This window comes from Chelonia mydas, chromosome 6, assembly GCF_015237465.2.
Source record: "Chelonia mydas isolate rCheMyd1 chromosome 6, rCheMyd1.pri.v2, whole genome shotgun sequence".
Taxonomy (NCBI): domain Eukaryota; kingdom Metazoa; phylum Chordata; order Testudines; family Cheloniidae; genus Chelonia; species Chelonia mydas.
In genome coordinates this window covers 29,033,038-29,059,384 of record NC_051246.2, presented here as the reverse complement: position 1 = coordinate 29,059,384, position 26,347 = coordinate 29,033,038, and the positions used below count along the sequence as shown (strand labels likewise).

The 26,347-nt window shown below is 40.0% G+C and overlaps 1 protein-coding gene across 2 annotated transcripts in view; it reads right to left on the bottom strand.

The window, feature by feature from the left end:
* The window catches only part of KCNQ1 (potassium voltage-gated channel subfamily Q member 1), a 534,879-nt gene that overhangs the window by 330,610 nt on the left and 177,922 nt on the right, over nt 1-26,347 (bottom strand). The window contains exons 11-12 of one of the 2 annotated variants that reach the window (XM_027825414.3): nt 24,284-24,349; nt 17,683-17,803 (exon numbers count right to left, since the gene is read on the bottom strand). In XM_027825414.3, coding sequence (XP_027681215.3) covers nt 17,683-17,803; nt 24,284-24,349 — 187 coding nt within the window. The remainder of the gene's footprint in view (nt 1-17,682; nt 17,804-24,283; nt 24,350-26,347) is intronic. The other variant, XM_007062959.4, reaches the window with a different exon arrangement.

Genomic DNA, 26,347 nt, shown 5'->3' with positions numbered 1-26,347 from the left:
AGATGAACTTCCCTTCTGGGGCCCCAACGACCCCCAACACCACCATTCCAAGGAACAATGAAATGTCTACATCAAGGATTAAACTTGTTTGTACAGGAGAAGGAGCTTTCTTGATGGCAAGCCCCAGACTGCTGAAGTCACTCCCATACAAGCCAAGAACAACCACAAACCTCACCACTTCCTGGTACAAATGCACTTTCCTTCTGAGAAACACAGAGTATCTTCAGTTTAATGAATTAAGAAGTGCACATCCACATTAAACTTTGCCCTCTGCAGGGAGCTGCGGCGAGCAAGTCTAGCAGAACAGAGGTTAGTTTCCTGGTTTATTCTTACTCTGGACGATGCTTGGATACAACAGTGATAGGCATGGTACAAGGCCCTAAATAGAACAGAAACTAACTTACAATATCACACAAATGGCCAAGTGCACTATTGTGACGTTGCACTCTATATGATTTTATGAAAGTATGCTGATGAGTGTAAATATAATGTAACTAAAATATGCTTCATGCAAAAGGTCTCTTGTAAGCTTACAAAGCTTATAATCTACTGATTGTGGTCATCCTATTTGTATAAATGTATCACTCTTGTATCTGAAACTAGAAATATGAAATATAACTCTGAGGGCCTATTGTAATTATGCAAAGTGAGGGCTATTAATGGTGGTTTGGAATCTTGATGGCTCCCATCAACCAGGACAACTGACTGTGGATGGCTCTGTTTGCAGGCAGGCCTTCCTGTGAGTCAGGCTGGGAGGAATGAAGGCTTGGGGTCTTACAGTGACATGTGATCATGTCACCTGAACTGGACTCCATCTTTAACCTGGTGCTTTTCCACTGAGAAGAAGGGGTGGGAACCTAGAGGGACAAAGGATTCCCGCCTTATGCAAAAGATATATAAGTAGGTGGAACAGAACAAGGGAGGGCAGCCATCATGAGAAATCCCCTAGCTACCACCTGAGCCGGAACAAGGGCTGTACCAGGGGAAAGGATTGTGCCCAGACTAGGAAGGCATCCAGTCTGTGAAAGAAACTTATTGAAACATCTCTAAGGGTGAGATTATATCTGTATTCAGTTTTTATTACTGTACTAGACTTAGACTTGCAGGTTTTATTTTATTTTGCTTGGTAATTCACTTTGTTCTGTCTGTTACTACTTGGAACCACTTAAATCCTCTTTCTGTATTTAATAAAATCACTTTTTACTTATTAATTAACCCAGAGTATGTATTAATACCCAGGAATGGGCGGGGAGGGGGAGCAAACAGCTCTGCATATCTCTCTGTCAGTGTTATAGAGGGCAAACAATTTATGAGTTTACCCTGTATAAGCTTTATACAGGGTAAAACGGATTTATTTAGGGTTCGGACCCCATTGGGAGTTGGGCATCTGAGTGTTAAAGACAGGAACACTTCTGTAAGCTGCTTTCAGTTAAGCCTACAGCTGTTTGGGGATGTGGTTCAGACCTGGGTCTGGGTTTGCAGCAGGCTAGCATGTCTGGCTCAAACCAGGCAGGGCACTGAAGTCCTAAGCTGACAGGGGAGGAAAGCAGGAGCAGAAGTAGTCTTGGCACATCAGCTGGCAGCCTCCAAGGGGGTTTCTGTCATCCAACCTGTCACAACTATATTTTTGGTCTGTTTTATTTTTTGCTCCTCTTCTAAACATCATCTAACAACTGCCAAAGGTAAGACACCTGAGCAGGTAGATCTCTTGTTGGTGATTTTTAGCTTCTGTTCTTACCTGATATGGTGATTGACAGTAAATACAAAAGAGCATATTTAGACAGCAGAGGAAATGTAGCTCATTATAAATCATCTTATTCAAACATGGGGCTTGAACCCCCCCCCCCCCCCCCGCAAGAAAGGCGTAAAAATATTTAAAGCCCGGGAGGGGGCAGGGAGGGAAGGAGAGGAGAGACTAGGAAGACTGAAGGCTTCAACTTGCATACATCTGCAAATCTCTCTACATTTGGTTCCCCATTTTTGTAAGGCATGAAGCTATCTTTTGAAGAAAAATGTAAAATTCAGACAACATTAGTAGTGAACTAGATGTGATCCAGGATACAATGGCCTCTGCAGAAAAGAGAAACTTGAATGTATTGGCTCAATAGAGGAAGTATGATGTATAAAATGCAGCCATAACCAAGTCTCTGTACAAGTACAAATACAATAAAGAAAACCATGCGGTGACCAATGTCAACTAAAGCGAACTTGTTTAATGCCATCTCAGTGTATCTTTCTATTAACCTTCTGAGATTAAAGCTGTGCTCTATGCTGCGTCCTGAATGCCAGGGTTGGTTGCCTATTAGATGGGAGTTAAGCAGTAGATGTGATATATCTTGATTTTAGCAAGGCTTTTGACACAGTCCCACATGACATTCCCATAATCAAACTAGGAAAATGTGCTCTAGATGAAATGCTGATAAGATGGGTTCATAGCTGTTTGAAAGACTCAAAGAATGTTATCCATGGCTTTCCATCAAACTGGGAGGGCATATCTAGTGGGATCTGGCAGGCATCAATCCTGGGGCCAGTATATCCTACATTTTCATCAATAACTTGGATAATGGAGTGGAGATTATGCTTATAAAATTTTTGGATGCATCATATTGGGAAGGGTTGCTAGCACTTTGGAGAACAAGATTAGAATTCAAAACAACCTTGACAAATTGGAGAATTGGTCTGAAATTGACATGATTAAAGTCAATGAAAACAAGTGCAAATGACTTCATTTAGGAAGGAAAAATTAAATGCACAACTATGAAATTGGGAATAACTGACGAGTTGGTAGTACTGCTGGAAAGGATCTGGGGGTTACAGTACATCACCCATTAATTATGAGTCAACAATATGATGCAGTTGTGAAAAATATGTAATTTCTAATATTCTGGAGTGTTTTAACAGGAATGTCATATGCAAGACACAAGAAGTAATTGTCCTGCTCTACTCAGCACTGCTGAAGCCTCAGTTGAAGAACTCTGTCCAATTTCAGTGCCAAACTGTAGGAAAGATGAAGACAAATTGGAGAGAGACCAGAGGAGAGCAACAAAAATGATAAAGGGTTTAGAAAACATTACCTGAGGAAAGGTTAAAAAAATGGCTAACAGCCTTCAAATACTTTATAAAGAGGACAATGATCAATTTTCCTCACAGCCAATGAAGGTAGGATAAGAAATAGTGGGCTTAATCTGCAGCAAGTGAGATTTAGATTATACATTAGGAAAAATCTTTCTAACTATAAGGGTAGTTAAGCTCTGGAATAGGCTTCCAATGGAGGAATCTCTGTTATTGGAGGGCTTTAAGAATGGATTGGACAAACACCTGCCAGGAATGGTTTAGGTTTATTTGATCCCATCTCAGCACAGGGGACTGGACTTGATGACTTATCAAGGTCCCTTCCAGCCCTCCATTTCTAGGATAATATTAAGTTTAGGTTTTGTTGGTCAAGTAGGAAAAAATAAATGCAAAATCAAAGGCCCTCAATTGAAAATATCTTGCCTCCTTTTCCCATAGTTCAAAGCTACATATGAGTAGTCAAAATGCTCAAAAGATTATATTAGTTGCCCTTATAGTACACTGAAAGAAAGCTGTTGTCTCAGGTAGCCAGGAGCCAAATTACAGAGGGCTTTCGAGATCAAAAATCAATAACTAGAATTGCACCTGGAAGCAATTTGAAAGCCAGCACACAGTTCAGACAACAGGTGTAATATGTTAAATCACATTAACACTGCTAAGTGAGCAGGCAACTATACTCTGCACAAGCTGATGCTGCCAAGTTTTCTCCAAGAATATCTCCATTACAGCAGCCTAACTGGGAGACCATAAACTATGGAAAACTCTATATTGGAGAGGAAATGTTACAACCTACTTGCCAGAAGATGGGAAAACATTTCTGGAAACTGCCAGCACTAACCTTTGAATCCAGAAGTATTTAACGGTTCAGAAGCTCTCCCAACATTCAGAACTCCTGGACAAGGAGCGGGCATATCACCTCTAGCTCACCTTCTACAAGCTTTCCATACATACCAGCGTCAGTTTGGTCATGTCGGGACTAAACTTCGGCTCAATCGCTCTTGTCCAAGACCTCATTTTAGCCAAGCATTAGGAAAGCAGAGAAAAACATACCATACTAGCTCGGTGTGATGCCAAAGAGGTTTCCATCTGAGCGTCATCAGAAGAGGGATACCATGGCAATCCACATAGTCGCTGTAACTGGTTGGTTAGGACCAGTGACATGACAGAAATGTGCAGAACCTGACACAAGTGTGCCTTCTGGACAGATGAGAAACTGCTTAAAGGCAGCCCCTGGGATCTCTGAGAGAGCAGGGTGGAATGGGTTAGTAACCATGATGCTGTTTGAATTCAGAATACTGGAGATTTCAACATTAGAAACAATTGAACAAACAATAGCGGAAAAAGGACACTCCGAAAAATGTCAGTATTGTGAGGGGTATGATGCTGGTAAACCACGTGCCAGCTCTGGTCAGGGCTGTAGACATTAGCTAAGAACTGACAAACTCATAGTTGGAAACCAAACCAGCTCACATGTATGTTCGGGTTGTTCAAAATAGGTATTAGTCTTATAAGAATGTACGTAGTGTTTAGACTCTACGAAATGCTTGTAAGTTGCTGCATGCATTAATCTCGCGTGTAATGTCTGTCTTCCATGCTACAAGGTAAAACATAAGTTTGTTTTACAAATTATAAAAATCCCTGCTCTAAACTCAGATAGGAAGAGTGGCTCTCCATGCCCATCCAAGAGGACTATCAAAAATTAAGTGGACCATCAGAAGACAAAAGCTTTTTAGATTGCCCCATCCACCCATGGAGAAGTACGTCCCATCTGTTTGAATGCTGGAAGAGGGAAATAAAAAACAGTTGACATGAAGATTTTTCATCTTTGTCCTTTGCACTCTTGCAAGGGCTGGAGCTAAGAAACAAAACAGAAAGAAAGCAGAGATCCCTAGGGTTGACCTGGGTTAAGCCCTGAAAAGACATTCAATACTGACTGATCACCACATCTGTCACCTTTTAGAACCATAGATTAAACTCATTTGTGCATATATGTTGCCTGCTTTAACTTGGAAATAACATTCATTTCTTTTTCCTAGTTAATAAACCTTTGGTTAGTTTACTATAGGATTGGCTACAGGCATTCTCTTTGGTCAGAGACCTGGGGTAAGCGATGGGACTGGAAGCAACTTGGGACTGGAAGCAACCTGTGATTTTTGGTGTAAGTGATCATTTATCATTAAGTCCAGCTTGCCTGGGTGGGTGGCAAGATAGACTGGAGAGCCCAAGTGGACTGCCTGTGACTCTATGGTAAGACTGCTACAATGATCTTAGAATTCACATGTATTACTGGGTTAGTGAAATATTATAGACCACACAACCAGTTTGGGGTGTCTGCCCGGCTTTTGACAGTCTGCCCTGAGAATGGCCCTCTTGATTGTGAACTACTCCAGACAGCATGACAAGGGGATTTCTGGTGGAGTAGTGCAAGAGGAGGTGTTCAATGTATTCCTTTCTTTATTTCATAAATTTAGCATTATGGCCCCGTCCTACTGGGAACAGTACAAACATATGAAAAAAATGGCATATTCTGTGGCAGTCCAATGCAACTATGGGATGGCAAATCAGATAATGCTTGGATGATATTTGGGTAAAATGTAATGCTTGATGCAATAGAGGAAACAAAATTTTGGAGATGAAATAAAGGAAATTGAAACATTGCTTTCAGGTTTGACAAATATTATTTTACCTCTATGTCACAGAGACCTATGTTATTTGGCTATATTTTGGCGTAATACTTATGTACTAGGAAGTGGGCTCTTATGCAATTGTGTTTATCCAAGAGGTAGATTTAGAAATAAAGGATTTTTTTTGGATGAAGTTTTAAGTATCAACTTGTGTTCATATTTCTTCTCTCTTGCTGATACCTCTTAAAATACATTTTGGAAGAAAAATGAAAAAAAACTCTGTAATGACAGTATTTATCTCTGTAAAACACAGAGGGATGCAATTTGTAGAAAACTCACAACTTTTATGTAAGATATTTTAGCTAGTTTTAGCCCTGTTCCATGCACAGATTTCACAGTTGGCAATTTCTTTCAAGATTACACTGTTGTTTACATTAACTTTACCTACAGTAGTATTACCAGTACTGTTTATTATTTTTTTAACATTTCCGTTCTATTCATTATACTATTCAGCGATATTTAAATCAGCCATTCCTTTCCATTTTTCAACATATTGCACTTTGCTACAAACGATGCTCTCTGGTAGAATACATTTGAAATGAAATGTAGTCCAAGTATTATAAGATAAAGATCTCTTGGGCCACTCATACTATCACCGTTTATTATCACACAGTTTCAAGTCCAGAGTTGGTCACTGAATTAGATGGTTAGCGCAATAATATGTTAAATGTACTATTCTCACTGTATGGCGACATGTTATGCTTTGTTTTCCAGCTATGTCACAAACATGTCTATATTTACAGTGTACGAGTTTACAAATTTATTTGAGCATAAGCTTTTGTGAGCTACAGCTCACTTCATCGGATGCATTGTCCCCACTGTATTTTCCACTGAATGCATCCGATGAAGTGAGCTGTAGCTCACAAAAGCTTATGCTCAAATAAATTTATTAGTCTCTAAGGTGCCACAAGTCCTCCTTTTCTTATATTTACACTGTTGCCCACATTCCTCATCCTTCTTGTTCTCTGAGAAGATACTTTTTAAAATATTTTTTAAAATGTCCACTACTAGGGGCAAAACTCTCCTCTCCAAACCACATGATGTGTTTTTTATTCAATCAGATTAGACAGATGAGAATTTTTACTCAACAATTTTGGTACTAACTAGTTCTGTATCTGATAGTAAACGAACGTGCTGCTGGTCAAGTATATCTTTTGGTTTATATTCTGATTTTGATATTGATTTGGATTCCTACATCTTGTATTGATATCCAAGAGATACTCCTATTACAGAGCCTTGACAGCCATTCCACGTATCTTTGTTACATTATTTTAATTTGGTACTTATAGCATATGCTCATATACACCAATTCATACAACACAGCATTCGTATTAACACTACTTAATTGCTTGTCATATTTTGTAACTTCAGAATATGTATTTTATGGTCACAAGCTTGGTAAGCTGCTATTTATTGTATAATTAATACGACATTTTAAAACCTCCTGCTCAATTTATTTGAAGTAACTTTTTATGAACACAGCAAGCACGTTTTTTCAAAAGTGTTTAGCCCCGAACAGATCTTAAAGCTATAAACCATGCAGTATTTTAAATAGTCTGTTGTATCCATCACATCTAAAGGACAAATAAAGTTATCTTTATAACTAAAATGAGAAGTGTCTTTATTTATGCTTTTAATTTTAATTCTGGAGACAGATCAAGACAGTCATACATTTAACTCAGTAAAATACTAAATAAAAATGGAACACTTTTATTGAGTCCCTACAAAAAGTTTTTGCACTTATTACTCTGCATGGTGTGAAAAACAAAATGATAAAAGTTAGTAAGTGTGGAGCTGCTCATTGTTATTACATCACAGGAGCCCTGTGCTTCTGAATCACTAAGCAGCTGGAGTCTGGTTTAATTACTTAACATCAATCAAGATGTATACCAGCACTAGGAGACTAGGGAATGTAACATTCAGCTGCAACACAAAAGAAATAGCTAAGCTATCTTTACTTCTGCCTAGACTGTTTGTACATAGGAAAAAGTGCATATTTTACTAGGTGAGCACAACACAGGGGAACTAATATTCTCTTGTGCTGTTCTTTAATTTATATGTGGCAAATTTCTAGCATTTTCCCACAAAGTTTTGATTTCACAATAGCTTGCATTGTACAAGACAGAAATATATGCATCCATTGTTTTATTGAGCGTTGGTAAATAATATCAAGGTACTCAAACAAAATGGTCTCCATTGCACATGATAGAAAAAGGTACAGTAAGTATTAGAGCGAGTGACTGGAAGTCATGAATGCTGGGTTCTTGTCCTGGCTCTTTCCCCTGTAAAGCTTTCTGAAGAAAAGTCCAAGTGCAAGGCACATTTCTTTGATCATAAATGCACTGGGCTCAGTACAGGAATGACTCAATAAAACTCCATGACCTGCTTTATGCACAAGGTCCGACTAGAGTATCTAATGGTCCTTATAGCATAGTGTACGTATAAACCAACCAACCACCACACTGCACATACAATTTTCCCCCTTTGTAGAGGATGAGAGAAAGATTAAGCCGCCTGTAACACATTAGTCATGTTTCTTATTGCTCTACTGGAAGGGCCTCAGATACCCCAATGCTGAGGGTGAATATAATAATCTGTAAAAAATAGCATATAAATGCTAACATCTCTATGTCTCAGTCTACCCATCTGTAAACAGGGGATAATTACTACTTACCTCCTAAAAGGCTTAATTAAACAAAGTTTAATAAAATATGTAAAAGATTTTAGATGACAGATCTCAAATAAGTGAAAGCATTAGTAGTATTAGTAAACTTGGGAAAAGACAGAATTAAAACACTCTGATACAGCTGTGCAACATGTAGCAGGCTCCAAATATACTTCTGCAGTTCAAGCTATAAAAGTTGGTAAATCTCTTCAACCAACCCCGCAGCCCACCCCAGCCAACCCTGTTTTCATGGAAAAGGTTTTCAAACCAGGGAGTGAAATCCTGACCCTACTAAAGTCCATGACAAAACTCCCACTTACCTCAATGGGGCTTAGATTTCAACCTTGATCTTTAACTACATTTCCAGATGGTGATTTCTGATACTGAGGAGCAAACAATTTGTTGTGAATAATACTAGTAGAAAACGCTGACATGTTTTCATTGCACAATTATTTAAAAATTCATACTTTATTATTTCAAGTTTTAGGCCCAGTTTTTGAGCTGCAGACGAGCTGCACTCAGGGCAGCTCATGGGGAGGACTGACAAGTGGCTTTAAGCTACCAAGGCCAGAGAACCGCCAGATCAGGGGGATGCAACCAACAGTCTCCAAGTTAAATTAGAGACACCTCAGGGCCACTCTGATTTGGCAGCCGGGGGTCACTAAGATACTGGGGTACTTTCTCCATCTTTTTCCTCCATCAAAGCCCCTGCACTGAGGGCCAGGAAGGAATGGTGGTGCACGAGCTACTACAGTGGTGCTACTCTGCTCAGAGATCGCCTAATTCAAGGGAAATCCTCAAATGGCTTGTTAAGCCAGCTCTAAGGATACTTCATATCCTGGAATGGCCCCAAAGCAGTTGGAACAGACCAGAGGATCACATCCCTAGTGCGGCTGGAGTCTTACATATGTGAGATATTTCTGATGATTTCTAACCAAAGCACAGGCCCATCCAGATTTTTTTCCAGGCAGACAGAATATCTCGAATGAAACGTATCTCCCCCTTTGTGGCTGATTACTAAATACGTGGAAGTTGTTAGCAATATTTAGGGCAGAGTTTGAGATTGCGATACAAAGTGATTCTTTCTATCAAACAGCTGAGAAAAAGAAAATTGGCCAACACATACACATAAGCACACAAGATGCGTCTTTAGAAAGGAAATAAAATAGGGGGAGGCATAAAGGCAAAGAATAATTACCAGCCGTGCTTATAAGAAAAAATGAGGCCCTGCTCTTACTACTATAATGTCTATTACGTGTGACTGCTGTGCTTGCTGCTCTTCAGACTGCCCTGCAATTAGTGATAAAACAGGCCCTGTGCAAATCCTGGTTTAAATATTGTTAGCTGCATTTCAAACAGAATTCCTGTGACAGAAGAAGTCTGCCATGAGCTCTGACCACTCGAAAGTGAAAAAGCAATATTTGCTCAGACTTCACAAGGACGTTTGGAAATAAAAGAGGAAGATAAAAGCAGGAATCTTTTACAATATGAACTATCAAATCAATGCAAATAGGGTTTCCACTCACTGATAAACCTATAGAAAAGAGACAGATGTAAGACTAAGTTCAGCACTGTTTGTTCTGGACACTATGCACTTACTTCTCAAATGAAGGAGCAGACAAAATACTGGTTGTGAAAACAGAGCCCACTAATAATAAAAAATGGCAAAGACATGAGTGCAAAAAAATAATATAACGACAGAACAATGGTAACTATGCCACCATCAACATTACAAGCACTATTTTTTATTTTAATTTTAATTATATTTTGAAATGTCCAACCCCAGATTTTTTTAACAAATGTATTTTACTGTAATAAAAATGTATTTGGATTATTCACAATTCAATTTTTATTCTTGTTTCATCTTTATTTGATGATGTTTGGTATTAAAAATGATAAAACTACTTTATTAAAATATGTAATTATTGTATTTATTGCACTGTTCAGTACGTAGGGATTTTAAAAAGTCATGCCTATAGTTGAAGTGTGAACAACAGTTATTTATTTATAAAATTATGCATACAAGTACACTTTCACATCTGAGACACTGATTATTTAAAGAGATTATGGCAGGTCACATTTGGTCTAAAATGTAGATTTTGTAAAAAATAAACTTTCACTAATGCTCAGAACAACAGAAATGTTTCCATAACGTTACTTTTTTTTTTACATAATTCTAATAGAAGAGTTGTACATTTTCTTTTTAAAATAAAAACATTCTCCTATATTACCACCAACCCAAACACTGCAATGTTATGTACTAGAATACTTCTAATAAAATACTAGTGCATGAACACCAAAACATTAGACTGAGTACTCTATAACCAGGAACTAGGAAGTGAAACTGACAAATCATTTTCATTGTCCAAATTGAGAGAAATGCAAAATAGGAGTTAAAAAATTCATGCAGGTTTTTTAGAATTATCACTATTTAATAAAGCAAGGCATTATTAATAACATGGATGGTTAGGTTTGGAAACTGCTTTAAGTAACAACTGCAGTAAGCCATTCGTTAATGTCTTCTATGTCTGTGATAATCTTTCCAAAATGAAGAGGGAGGGGGAGAAATGTCAAAGAATTATATTAACAACTATATTCACAATTCGGAGACTAAGATTTAAGTAAACTAACCTTATATTAGTGTAAAGTTAGGTCATACATTCTTACGACAGTTGGTGTTCATTTTATGCTCTTTTCTAAAATCCTTACTCATGTTGATGAGCACATTACTATTCTAGACGTCCCACTGAGACCAACAGGAGCTTTGAAAATCAGGCCATTTATTTCAGGTGTCTAAATGAGACTGAGCAGCCTAGGTTTAGGCTCCAACGTTTGAAAATCATGGTCTTTATTAGTGCTGGTATGGAATTTTTTGACAAAAATGTTTCTGCATCAGAAAACACCACCTATCCAAAACTGAAATTTTTCATAGGAAAGGACTATTTTTAACAAAAATTTCAGTTAAAAATAAAAGTTTTGAAATCCCTGGAATGTTTCACTCTGATATTTTCAAAACAAAAATTTCTGGTTTTCCAGTTCAAAATGAGTTTTTGCTTTGAAATTTAAGCTATAGTAAAAAATTATTTTTTCAAAAAATTGATAGATATAAAAAACAAAATTACAAAACAAAGCCTCTTAATTGTCCTGAACCAATTATTTATTTATTTTCAGTTTGTGAAAAAATTTGAGATTTTGACCTTTTATCCCAATTTGGGACAGGCACGCATTTTTCTAGATCTCAAAAATGTTCATGGGATTGGAAGACTGTTTCCTGCTCACCTGTAGTCACTATATACTTATACATATAATATTAATACTAGGTTTTACTTCACATTTAAACACAGGATGTTTTTGTTAACAAAAATTACTCTTACAGCTCTCACATGACCACTAGCTCAGAAATTGACATTTAAGGATGTTTGAATGTGTCTAGCAATGAGAATTCCACTTGTATTGAATCCATGTGCTGTAGACACATATATAATAGTCATCTGCTCACACACCTTAATGAAGGTAGAACCCTGGACTTTTAGTTTCAATGAAAAGTCCTCACTGTGGCCTAATAGAGATCTCCATGATCCTGTATAATTTATGGAGCAGCCCCTAGAAATAATATGATCACAGAGAGAGACAGTTATATATAGGCCATCCCAAGTATCTGAGGTTCACAGGATTTCACATCCAGCAATATGTTCTATACACACACAGACACTGGTCATCAACTAAACTAGGCACATGCAGCATCGGGGAAAGAACCCAGGATGTTTGGCTCCAAAAATATAAGCCTACTCTTCTTGATGTAAAAGAGAGAGAGTCAGTAGTACCTCAGCCGTGTACAGACCAGTCACAAAAAGGAGACTGGATCAAGTAATCCAGTAGCCTAAATTTCAACAAAAACAGATGAAATTTTCTGCACTTTTTTTCTACTTATCAATCCAAGCTCTATTAGCCAATACATTATATGCCGACTACAGAACTAGCACTCTACACAAACTAGCATCCAAGTAACATTTATATTTCCTCTTGCAATCAGACAACATTCTTCACAAGTCATTCAACCTCACCTGCAGCTGCCTATATATTTAAAGAGTATATAAATCATCCCTTTCCCCCATTAATACAGGCTCTTCTGTGAAAAGACTGAGGACTTATTGTCAACTACCTAAAGATTATAATTAACATCTGGAAAATCACTGACTATTTACACACTCAGAACTGGGTACACATGGTCCATTAGCTGATTAGCTGCTGAATGGAGGGTGCAGGGGGGGGGGAAGCTAGAACAAACAGAAGCATGAAGAAATACATGAGGGAAATGATCTTATTTTTCACATCATTTGGAATTGAAAACCACTTCAGAGATAACTCACAGCACCATTTTTGTTTCTTTTAACCTTAAATAAGGTCACGAATGATAACTATATCAGGATGTATATGGAATTTAAAAGGGTAAGAAATACCCAAAACAACCACTTTCCCTGCTGCCCATCTGTTTCACTCATTTGGGTTATTTTCCTGTGTATGCTTAGTTTTATAAATTTATTTTTATAGTTTCAATTAATGTGATTTGTGAAGGTAAAAAAAGCATTACAATGACATTTACATTTGAAATTGACATGAGAAGAACAAATCCCTTTGTGGGAGAGACTCAACTATAAGTAACAATGTTTTTGTCATTGTTTTCCCCCCTTTTAAAGTACAATTAAAACAAAACAAATCACTGGGTACAAAGGGGAGCAGAAGAGGATAGGGAAATGTGCCAATTAGAGAGCCACTGCCCACAAAGTTAAGTAAACAGTCAAAATATCCAAGAGACACACACTTTTGAACAATATTCTATTTAATACATTACTATGCTGCTCAGTAGGTTCATTTTACAGGTGAGATTTTACAGCTACACAAACACACAGGGACTGTGGCATCTCAGACTGGATGTTCCTGCTTATGAAACCTTTCTTGTTCTCAAGGTATGAAAAGATGGAGACAAGCAATGGAATTACTGTCCCTTGCAACCATATTGTACATTTCTATGCCTGGTTATAGGTCTATATTTGCAGTTTGTTAACCATGTACTTGGTTGAAGACTGAGGCTCAAACTTAACCTTGTATACCTGTTTTCTGAAGTATTTATGAATTTTTCAATTAGAGTTTTCTAAACAAATAGTCTGATACAGAAGTCCTTCCCCATGCAACGCCCCCCCGGAAAGATCATAGAATTGGGCATCAGTAATTAGCTTATTCACCTCCAGAGAAATACTTTTATAATATATATTTAGGCCTTAATCCCACAAAGATTTACACACAACTAACTTTATGCACATGAATAGTCCTATTAAGTTCAGTGGGACTGCTCACTTGCTTAAAGTTAACTAAGTGCATAAATCTTTGCAGGGCTAGGACCGTAGATATTTATGAATTGTAAAGAGATTTTTAAGGATATGCCTAGCATCCTAAAAAATGCAATACTAGAGATTCTGAGGTATAAAAGGTTACAAAATCTTTCTATCCATCCAAAGTAAATGAGACAAATAGAAATGTAGCCATATTCTTTTTAATATGAATGTTGCCAAGTACTTCTGCTAATAGTACAGTAGGTAACCTACATTTTTTGCCACAGGATTTACATTGCCTGTCAAAAGGAAGTATTTTTATACTCTGAGGTAACATCAATTTCCAGGTATGTTGCCAATCATATGTCTCCAATTAAGAGGGCAAGTTTTACTCATGCTTTTGTGGCTTATAGAATCAAAATCTATTCTGGGGCTCATTTCCAGAGTCTTCTGGAGAAACTAACTCATATGTTATGAGGGGTCTATAATTCAAAAGCACATATTCTTACTAATTCCAAATCCATGCATCCCCGAATCAAGAGATGCTATTTGTTATGCACCTGGGCTCTGAAATGGTCTTCACACCGCTGTTTCTTCTTCAGCATATGGATTGCTATTAAAGTCTAAGCTGCAGTTTCATTTGATCTGACTTTTCCGCACTAATTAGTCTTCATAGTTAGATACTTTTGTAATGTATTCTGAAGTACATAATTGCATGATAGGTGCTATATCAATACAGACGGTTAAATATGAAGCACTACTTTTTTAATATATGTTAAAGAAAATGGACTTTAAGGAAGTAAAAGACACATTCACAACCACAGTCACAAATACATAAAAAAAGCACATCTCTGGATTCCCTTGGGAAATAAATCATAATTTTCAACTCTAGCAACTTAAGACATACACATGCCAAAAATCTGTGACCACAAACCACTTTTGTTTTTATTGTATAATGGGTGTGGAGTGGGCACTTGTTAGACAGTATGTGTATTGCGCAGTCCTAAATTTCATGTCTAACATTATATCCGGATGCCGAACTTTCAGGTCCTACACATGGAATGGATAATATGTAACAATTTTATATACATTTGCTCCTTACAGTCTTTGAAGGGAAGCATGAGAAAGAAGCATGTGTCCAAATAACACAAGGAAAAGTCCAATCAAAAGTTTAGTAGTACCATAACTTGCCTTAGGATCATAGTATCACGTACATACTGAAATGCAACACAGCAGCTTGTTTTTCAATAATCCACATAAGCATACCACTTGTTTCACTAGCAAAGCCAAGTGTAAATACTTTGGGTGTCCCCCCCAAAATGTTTGACCAGATCCATTACTTGACATACACAACACATTACTTGATAGTACAAAACCAAGAACATTTCAATGTACAAATCATCCTCCTGGTCCGATGCCCTCTCATTTTTAGGACTACATTATGTTTTTCAGGACATATATGCATTGCATTATAAGGGATATGTGCAATGTCTAAGTAAAACAGAACTTTAAAGATCTGTTAACATCCATTGTCTATTACCTCCTTGGTACTTTGAAACAAGATTTTTTTAAAGAAAAAATAAATCCTACCCATTTGTATCTCTCTTTAGAAAACTGTCTTTCATTGTTAACATTAGAGAAGCTCAATATCATAATCTATATAAAGAGGTATACTTTGCAAAACTTCGGCACTCACAACTAGAGCATCTGCAGGATTATACCACAGATTCTGATTGAGGAATTAGGAAGTAAAAAATGAGAAACAAGCATGCTGCTAACAAACGAGGATACCGATGTCATGAGAGGATCTTCAGCTGATGAACATATACGTGCAAAGGAATTCTGCTGCAACTTTTCATAAAGTACAAAAACTTTCTGAAATGTAACACCAGTTAAGTGATCTAATTATAAGCATAGCATTTTATTGCTAAGTGACTCCCAAGTCCAAGGAGGATACTCAGAAGATCTTGACACCAAAGCTTATTTTAAAAGAAACAAGTCCATGACTCATGTGGTGAATTAGAACAAAATATGCAAAGGAAAATGTCAGATCTGGTTTTGCTCCGCAGTTATTCCTGTCTGAAGGCCTATGAAAATTTATTACTTCCTCCTTCTGATTGAGCGAATAAGAAATCTTTCGGCACAAGATTCTCACATTTCTCCTCCCACAAGTACATGAGTGTTTAACACTTCAGCTGACAATGTAGACCTTTTGTTTGCAGTAAAATTCTACCATTCTCGCAAAAGAGGTTACTTAGTGGGGGAAGGGGAGCAGTTAGAATTTGTTGCGCGACAGTCGGGAGAGGCAGTGCCAGTACCATCAGTGGTTGAATCTCCCAATGGTCACCTTTTATTGGTGCCATCAGTTCCCGTGTTGCTGCCAGAGCGCGGTCCGGTTCCGACAAAGCCCTGGGTTTGTGGACTTTCTTGTCATGACCCTGAGACTTAAGATTTTCTAAATCCTCATGGGCTAAACAGGAAGATCTTCATAGAATCATAGACTCTAAGGTCAGAAAGGACCATTATGATCGTCTAGTCTGACTTCCTGCACAAAGCAGGCCACAGAATCTCACCTACCCACTCCTGTAATAAACCCCTAACCTATGTCTGAGCTATTGAAGTCCTCAAATCATGGTTTAAAGACTTCAAGGTGCTCAACTTAGGCTGGGTTGGATCAGACCTCTTTGAAGTCAACTTAGACAAAGGTCTTTCTCTTCCTTATCAGAGCATTCCCTGCCTTCCCGATAAGATCCCAAGGGGGGATCTGTGGGAGTAGATTCCCTCGCTCCTAAGTCAAACCTCATGGCACAGGAGGCAGACTCCTTGCTGAGTCAGGCCAGGTCCCCCCAACCTGGATCTGACTGTTCTGACTCAGGCCATGCAGTGGTTAAGATGGAACTGGAGAGGAGGTCAGTCCGCTCTGTCCTTTACCTCCTCAGTTGGAGGCACAAGGAGAACGAAGTCACAAGTGCAGACCAACGGACACTGCTTTCAAGAATTCTCCGACTCCAGGCACATGGAGTACAGGTGTACGCCCACCATGGCATACACAGAGACCAGGAGGCAAAGTAGTAGTTACTAATTTTCTTGCCTGGTTTTGCTGAAGTACTCTGTGAACTGGAGTGGGAGAATCTCTCAGTCCTCTACTGCAAGGATGAAGAAAAAGACTTCTCCCAAGCATCTGTCAGGAGTTTGAGTTAAATAGGTACTAATAAAAACAAAAAACAATGTGAAGAGTTTTAAACCCTCTCACTAAAAATCCCTTCGCATCTCAAACTTCTCAGGTTTCAATCCATTTTCTCTTGTAATATCATAATCCCACTGGATCTCCACTCTTCTGAGGAATCCTCCAGCACAAAATAGGAAGTCCGGGACTAATATTTCTAAAATAGCCGAAAAACAGAACCCTTTAAAAAAGAAACAAACAAAAAGTGCAACCCTTTTTCTGGCTACCTTTACACATCACAAAGCAGCAATAAAGGGCACAAACGATAATTTTCTCTACTGTGTGCCACCTTGAAAGATTCACATTTACGGGGTTACAGTTGAAAACAAAGGGCCTGTATTTCAGGAAAGAAACATTTGAAGACACACATTTTGGGGACATTTCTCTGGAGAATGGTGTTCAGTGTAACATAATTCTCAATAGAAGAGTGCTTCACAAAGTATCTTTCTAGGAAAATCTTGAGGCTATCAACTACCAGCTGTCCACAGACATTAGCTAAAAACCAGAACCTCATGTCACAGAAGAATGAACTATTCTTTAAGTCAACATTAAGATTTATTGGCACTCAGGACAGAATATACCAACTTCAAGGTAAAACAGTTTGACACAAATATCTGAGATAGCCCTATCAGTGCTATATTTCAGCTCCTCCAACTGCACTTGTCTGAAGTCAGTGACTGCATGATTCAATAGTTAGTGACTTACTGTGAGATGTGAGTTATTGGGGTCAGCAATGTTTCACCCTCCAGGTCAAGCTCATCTGCAAAGCTGTTGGTCCTGATGAAGGGTACTGTGTTCACATCTAAAAATGCAGGACTCTTTTTCACTGTGAGGAAATAAGCAGATAAGGGTTAGAGCAGTATCATGTAGCTGTTTTTAAAAAGGCTGTACAACAGGTTTACTGCTTGTGAGGACATATTATAATATTTCAAAAGGTACAAACAAGATAGACTTAAAAACAAAATAAGGATACTAGAATAAATCTGTAAACAAGATAAGGGTGCAATGAAAGTAAATTGAGACTTAGAAAGTCTCTTCTTGCATAAGAATTTCAGTATCTGATCATAGAATCATAGAAGATTAGGATTGGTAGAGACCTCAGGAGGTCATCTAGTCCAACCCCCTCCTCAAAGCAGGACCAACACCAACAAAATCATCCCAGCCAGGGCTTTGACAAGACAGGCCTTAAAAACCTCTAAGGATGGAGATTCCATCACCTTCCTAGGTAACCCATTCCAGTGCTTCACCACCCGCCTAGTGAAATAGATTTTCCTAATATCCAACCAATATCCTCCCGCACTGCAACTTGAGACCACTGCTTCTTGTTCCATCATCTGCCACCATTGGGAACAGCCTAACTCCATTCTCTTTGGAACCCCCCTTCAGGTAGTTGGGGGCTGCCATCAAATCCCCCATCACTCTTCTCCTCTGCAGACTAAATAAGCCCAGTTCCATCAGCCTCTCCTCATAAGTCATGTGCCCCAGCCCCCTAATCATTTTCTTTGCCCTCCACTGGACTCTCTCCAATTTGTCCACATCCTTTCTGTAGTGGGATGCCCCAAACTGAACGCATTACTCCAGAGGTGGCCTCACCAGTGCCAAATAGAGCGGAATAATCACTTCCTTCAATCTGCTGGCAGTGCTCCTGCTAATGCAGCCCAATATGCCATTAGCCTCCTTGGCAACAAGGGCACACTGTTGACTCATATCCAGCTTCTCATCCACTGTAATCCCCAGGTCCTTTTCTGTAGAACAGTTGCTTAGCCAGTTGGTCCCCAGCCTGTAACAGTGCATGTGATTCTTCTGTCCTAAGTGCAGAACTCTGTACTTGTCCATGTTGAACCTCATCAGATTTCTTTTGGCCCAATCCTCCAATTTATCTAGGTCACTCTGGACCCTATCCCTACCTTCCAGCGTATCTACCTCTCCACCAATCTTAGTGTCATCCGTGAACTTATTGAGGGTGCAATGCATCCCATCATCCAGATAATTAATGAAGATGTTGAACAAAACCGGCCCCAGGACCGACCCTTGGGGCACTCCACTTGATACCCGCTGCCAACTAGACATCGAGCCGTTGATCACTACCCATTGAGCCCAGCGATCTAGCCAGCTTTCTGTCCACCTTATAGTCCATTCATCCAATCCATAGTTTTTTAACTTGCTTTTTTAACTGTGGGAGACCATATCAAAAGCTTTGCTAAAGTCAAAAGATATCATGTCCACGCTTTCCCCATATCCACAGAACTCATCCACAGAACACAGTTATCTCATCATAGAAGGCAATCAGGTTGGTCAGGCATAACTGCCCTCGGTGAATCCATGTTGACTGTTCCTGATCACCTTCCTCTCCTCCAAGTGCTTCAAAATACAGTAACTCCTCACTAAATGTAAAAATGTGACTTTAAGCAAAACGATGTTAAGTGAATCCAATTTCCCCATAAGAATGAATGTAAATACGGGGGGCTTAGGTTCCAGGGAAATTTTTTTCACCATACAAAAAAACTATATATACAGAGACAGAGAGACACACCCTGTGTGTGGGAGGGAAAGAGAGATGTGCATTGCTTCTTTAAGTATGCTGACACTTTGTCTGGTGTCAGCGTACTTAAAGGGGCAATGCGCATCTCTCTCTCTCTCTCTCTCTCCCACACACAGGGTGTCTCTCTCTGTCTGCCATGCTGTCTCCCCTCCCTCCATTCATGCTGCCTTGTAGAGTGTGAGGCTACATTAACAACAATATGTTAACCCTTGAGGGCTCAGCCAAATGCTAGTTCATCATTTAGCATTAAGGCAACCCCTAGGAAATATCCCACCCTCATCCACCCTCTAACTTCACCACCTCAACCAAGCTTCACAATCACCATTGCTGTGTACGGTATTAAATTGTTTGTTTAAAACTTATACTCTGTGTGTGTGTATGTATGTATATATATATATATGGCAGACAGAGTCAGAGAGACACACCCTGTGTGTGGGAGAGAGAGAGAGAGAGAGAGAGAGAGAGAGAGAGATGCGCATTGCCCCTTTAAGTACACTGACACTGTTCTAAGTACATTGCCTTTAAAAAGATCAGGAAGTTGAGATAGCAGCTGCAGCCAGCTCTCTCTGTCCTGAGCCCTGTCCTGTCCCCAGGGGTGAAAGTAAGTCGAGTGACTTACCGGTACGTTGGGGCCAGCTCTGGCCCCCAGAAGGGGCGGGGCCTAGAGTGGAAGGGCGGGGCTAGGGGGTCAGAGCCAGACCCAGCCCACCCTGTAAGGTAAGTGCCGCCCCCTTTTCCTCCTCCCCCCACTCCATCGGGGTAGCAGCAACAGCTTGGGGCTCCGGGGGCTATTTAAAGGGCCCAGGGCTCCCCTGCTTCTACTGCCCCAACCTTTAATTAGTCGCCAGAGCCCTGGGGAGGTGGCGGGGCTCCAGCGGCTATTTAAAGGACCAGGGTGGCAGAGGCAGCTGGAGCCCCGGCCTTTTAAATAGCCCCTGGAGCCCCGGCTACCCCAGGGCTCTGGGGGCTATTTAAAGGGCCTGCGGCTCCCCTGCTTCTACCTCTCCGCCTAGTCCTTTAAATAGCCCCCAGAGCCATGGAGTAGCAGGGCTCTGGAAGCAATTTAAAGGGCCTCGGGCTGAAGCCGCTGGAATGCCGCCCCTAGAAATGTACTGCCCCAAGCACCTGCTTGTGTTGCTGGTGCCTAGAGCGGCCCTGCCTGGGGAAGGCAGGCTGCTCCAGTATGGTGAACCAGCTCTTGCCGGTATGCCGTACCAGGGCGTACCGGCTTACTTTCACCTCTGCCTGTCCCCACCTTGCTCTATATGGAGAAACGGTAAGCGCAAGGTAGGAGAAGGGGGAAGAGGGACACCCTGACATTAGTCCCCTTCTTCCCCCCCTCCCCTGCACAGCAAGCAGGAGGCTCCTGGGAGCAGCTCCAAGGCAGAGGGCAGGAGCAGCACAGGGCAGTGGGGTGGAGGGACAGCTGAACTGCCAGCAATTGATATCCTGCTGGGCGGCTGCCGCACAGGGAACTTAGGGGAGCGGGGAGCTGATGGGGGGCTGCCGGTCCACCCTGATTTCAAGCCCCCACCAGCTGGAAGCAATGGGCTGCTCTTCCTGCAAGCCATGGACAAAGCAGGCGCTGCCAAACAACCTTATAAAGAAGCATTGCACAACTTTAAATGAGCATGTTCCCTAATTGATCAGCAATGTAACAACGTTAACAGGAACAACATTAAGTGAGGAGTTACTGTAGATTCCTTGAGGACCTGCTCCATGATTTTTCTAGGGACTGAGGTGAGGCCGACCAGTTTGTAGTTCCCCGGATTCTCCTTCATGTGACACCCTAATGCCAAATCCTACAGCAAAGGAGAAGCTGCTGTGCAAGAACCTCCAGTTCAGGTAGCTAATACAAAATTTTTCATTTGGTGGAGCTCAGGCCCATTTGTATTAAAATGATCATTGTTCTGGGAAGGAGGGAAGTAGAGACCTACTTCCCATTTGTGTGCATCCCTCATATTTGAGCATTTAAATAAAGAACACTGAGATGCTACAGCGATGGACACTTTAGATGTGATACCAAGAAATACTGTCTGACACACTATGGACTAATTCCCAATCTTATTTATGCTCAGGCAACAATAGATGAGCATAATCAATGGCAGAATTTAATTCTCTCAAAGTAATTTCTACCTCACATTTCTTCCTTAAAACAACTTTCTAGAGTATAATTACAATGGCAGACATTACAAAGTGAATGTTTACCCATGGTTAACACTCAGTGATGGAATTTCCTTATATGTCACATTTCATTATTATTATATTTATACAGCACTATAAATGTGCACGATGTTATACAAACAAATAATAGTAAATAACATCAAACAACATTCTTTAATAACTGTATAAATGTTGATAGTGGTGGCCACTTTACAGCAACTGTATCCTGGGCAAGTAGCTATATCATTCTATGAAACATTTCTTTATTCATTTACAGAGCATCTCTCATACTTGTCAAGGCACTTTACAGTAGGACAGTAACACACAGAAATAAGATTAAAACACAAAGAAAAATGAACAACACAGAAATACATAACTAAACACAAATGCAGTTTTTTTAGAGCATTAACTAAAGGCACAGGTCCGCTATGCCTTGTATCCCAGAATTCATAAACATTTCACAATGCACACAGGCCTTGGAAGATTTATAACCCTGAAATTAATGTATGATGTCAATTTAACCTCCTTCGATGACTGTACAACATCGACTATTGTGCTTTTAGCCCAAATCAGGTGGTGTAGGGAGGGATCAACTCATACTTCTTGACCATTTTATTTGTAAGGAGTAGATCAAATGCACAATCCTGCTCCCAATGAACTTAGTGAGGGTTTTGCTTTCAATGACTTCAACGGGAGCAAGATTGGGAACATCTGGAAAAATTCAAAAATACAGCAAGGTTTTACTAGCTTCCTAAAAGCAGGATTCCTTGATCACAGTACTACTCTAGGGCCAATTTTAGCACTAAGGCAATGAGAATTCTATAGCAAATAATAGCAAACTTCAGCATCAGCTTTTTATTCTGAGTAATATCCGTTGGACTAACACAGCCACATTCAGGACAAAGGTTATGAAAAAGAGCAGAAGAATTCCAGCTGAAAATGTACAACTTTACAGGGCCTTAAATATTTTTTGTTAAACTGACTCCTTTGGCTGTTACTAAATAAATACTGAACATTCAGTGTTCTGCCAGGTGGGGATGAAAACTCACCAGTTTCCTAAGAAGTCTAAAAGACTCTTCACACATTCTGATTACTAACGACAATGCTATCGAACTTAAAGCCACATGCGGTGCTTGCCAAGCACTCATTATACTGTACCCCCATGAGATATTGCTTGCAAGAGGATTTGCAATTGTTGGATTGTTACAATTATTGCTTTTCTGTTAAAGACAGAGAGGGACAGAAATGACAGATGAAAAAGGAAAGAAGAAATTTAGGAGCTCCAACTGATTTGAAAAATATAAGAATATACGCTCTCCTGAGAGTAACAAGAAGATAGTAACATGAGCATTATATTTGCTTTAAAGTGAAGCTATTGCCTGTTTCTTTCCCCTGGAATTTTCTGGAAACTACTTAGGGACAGGTCATGGCCAGTCCTGGTCTGAAGCACCTACTTCTACTCCCTAGCCCTGGTGCACCGTACCACTGCTTCCTCTAAGCAGGGAGAAGCAAACCTGATCTAGTGAAAAAACTGTCCTGAATTCCAGACCGAAGAACTCTGGAGAAGGTCAGATAAATTAAAAAAAAATTTTAAAAAAAATCTGTAACAAAACCATGAATTACTGTCTCCCCTGCTCAAACTCCCCCATGGTATGGACACTTACAAGCCTAATGTGAGAGTAAACCAGTAAATGGTTGTCTCTTGATCTTCGTATGTGAGGAAATTATATGGCAATCTCTCACCACTTCACAATCTTTAATGTACTTATTCTCACTGTGAAATAGGTGGTACCCCCATTTTACAAATGAGAAATGGAAGCCCAGAAAGGCTAAACGACTTGCCCAAGGTCACATAGAAAAATCTATGGAGGAGCAGGGATTTGAAACCCAGGTCTCTCAAAATCCTAGGTTCTAACCATTGGACACCCTTCCTCTCAGGTATTAGATATTACTCTCTACAGATATGTAAAAAAAGAAAGAGGATGTTTATGTAAAGAAAGGAATCAATGTTCATGAATTAACAAGAGCACAAAATAGACAAGAGAGGCAGTAAGGAACATTTAGTCTAAGCTGTAGGGAAAACATTATAACCATTAGAATTGGAAAATTTACAAGTTTTCACCACCCTAAATGTCCCAATAATTGGAGGAGCAAGCGCTAGATTTATACAGGAATTTTTCCAACAGTCTGGTATTTGCATAGGGATACCTAAGTACTGTAGTAAAAATGTTTTAAAATATATTACTAATAGAGGATATTTTAACAAATCAAATTGGGTTTCACGATTTTACCACCAGCTTACATACAACAGGCAAATAGGTTTACTCTTTTATAGGGCTGGTTGAAAATTTTTTCATTTTAACTGTTTTTCAACTAAATTAAACGTGTCTGCTTTCTGTGTAACATTTCCATTTTTTGGTTTTCAGCTGAAATTTTTCAATATTAAAATTTCCAATGGGGAAAAAAATCAAAATTTCGGGGGGGAAGAAAGGAAAAAACATAATTTTACCTGAGTTAATAGGCAAAGTCCAAACTTTGCAATGCAAAGATTGAATTACTGGCAGTTGCAAAGGAGATGGATCACTGAAATGGGAGCGTTACCTGGAGAAGAAGGAGCACTGGAGGACGACTGCTCTGCGGAAAGAGATGCCCAGGATTGCTGACGGTCTGAGTCACAGCAAAGATGCACACAAGAGACAGAAAGAAAGGAGGAGAAAAAAAGAGACAGCTGGAGAGATGGCAACATGTTTGTCTTTAATGCAGAGACTGTGTGGCACCTGTCATCTTTAAAATTAAAAAGGGAGAACCACTGAGGAAAGGAGTTTTAACGCAAGTCTTTTCATTTACTATTGATTAAATATAAGTAAAATGCTTTTTAAGTATTTTCTGCCTCTTTTTAGTATCATTTGAAACTAAGTCCCCACAAGGGGAGGCATTCTGCCTCCCTTTACCTCCCCATGCACAGTGGAAGAAGATCTACTACTGAACTCTTGTGGGCTGGAGATTAATATTCACTCGTGCACCTAGCCTGTTCTGCAGCATGGTGTGGTCATAGCTATGCCTTCTCCTTGTCCCCTTTGTGGAGCCATTTGCCCCCAGGGGATAGGGATGGAGCCTCCCTTCTATTCCCTTGAGCACAGGAAGGTAATTCTGCCTGACATTTCCGCAGTCCATACAAGTGCCAGCAAGATAAGTCTCCTTGTGCGCTACCTCTCACAACTGTATAACCAAATAAGGACCAGACTCAATCTGGCCCTTGGAGGTCATAGTGTAACTTCCTGTCATTTTTTTGCCTCTTTAGTAAATTATATTATAGGTGGACATTTCCCATTATAACTACCCACTCTCAATTGCTTATAGCCTTGCCAAACTTTAACCACTTGGGCTGAAATTTCCTATACTAGGTGTCTGCCTCAGGCTGAATTTCTTGGGGAAATTTCAGCCAAAATGTTTCAGTTGTTTCCAAGAATGAGATTAGCTAAAAAAATATGTTGTTTTGCCATATTTCAAACCATTCTTACAGTTGTTTTGTTTAGAAGCTGTGGCACCTCCCATGCTTTGCAGTGGTATGTCCTCCTAGTGCTAGGGATGTGTCTTTTGCTGTTCCCTTGAAAACCTGCCCAATTGATAAGACTCCACCAAAATCTCAGTCATGCTCACAGACGCAGTAGAGACGTTTGGCAGCTAAATTCTCCAAAGATTCCATCTGCACGTAGCATGCTCCATTCCCTCACTGCTCCTACGTGGTGACTGGACTGCACATGCACCATCCCACAGAACAATTCAACAATTCAGCCTGGTGCTGAGCACAACTATCTGAGCACGACTATCTTGTAGCTGCCAGGGGCTGCTGTGAATGCTGGGCATTGGAACTAAAAGCACTGTCTTTCCCAAGCTGTCAAAGCTCCCCCTGCTGGCACTTGGCAGTGTGGAAGAGGAAGCAGCATGACTCAAATGCAGCAGGAAAAGAGTCAAGACATAGGGGGGCTGGAGCGGAGGGGGCAGACTAGGACTGGTTGTGCAAAGAGACTGGGAGCCAAGGACACAGGGTGAAGAATGACATCAGGGAGTGGGAAACCGAGAAGACGACAAGCTGGACAAAGATCAGGCAAGGAGACTGGCAGGGAGATTAGTACTGTGAGTCAGTGTGGGTTGAAGATTAGGACTCAGGCAAGGAGCCCAGAAGCAGGAATTGGAGCTGGTTGGGCTTGGAAAAATGGTATGTGATCATGTAATGAAAGACTGCATCACAATGCATACGCACAAGGGGGCTGATTTAAGGTTGCACAGGCAACCTTAATTCTGGCATTTCCTACCTTTGGAATGCTTCACTTTGCAACCTTAATGATATTGTAATGTAGGGTTTTTTGTGTATAATTGTATCCATGCTAGACTCAGGTACAAAATATATACTTCTCTGCTCTCTTACTTCCTTTTTTCCCTAAAACCATTTTGAAGACACTGGGGGCCAGATTCTCAGGTCTACTGAGTTCACTTTATGCCTGCATAGGAAAAACAAAATGATTTTATACTTGCTGGAGAGCCCTCTCTGAGAATTCCCCGTGTTGGCGGAATCTCTTTGTGACTTAAAGCAAGCAGAAGTGACTATGCTGTTCCTACTCCTCTTCTCCTCTGCCTATTCGACCACCAGAATTGCACAGCTTG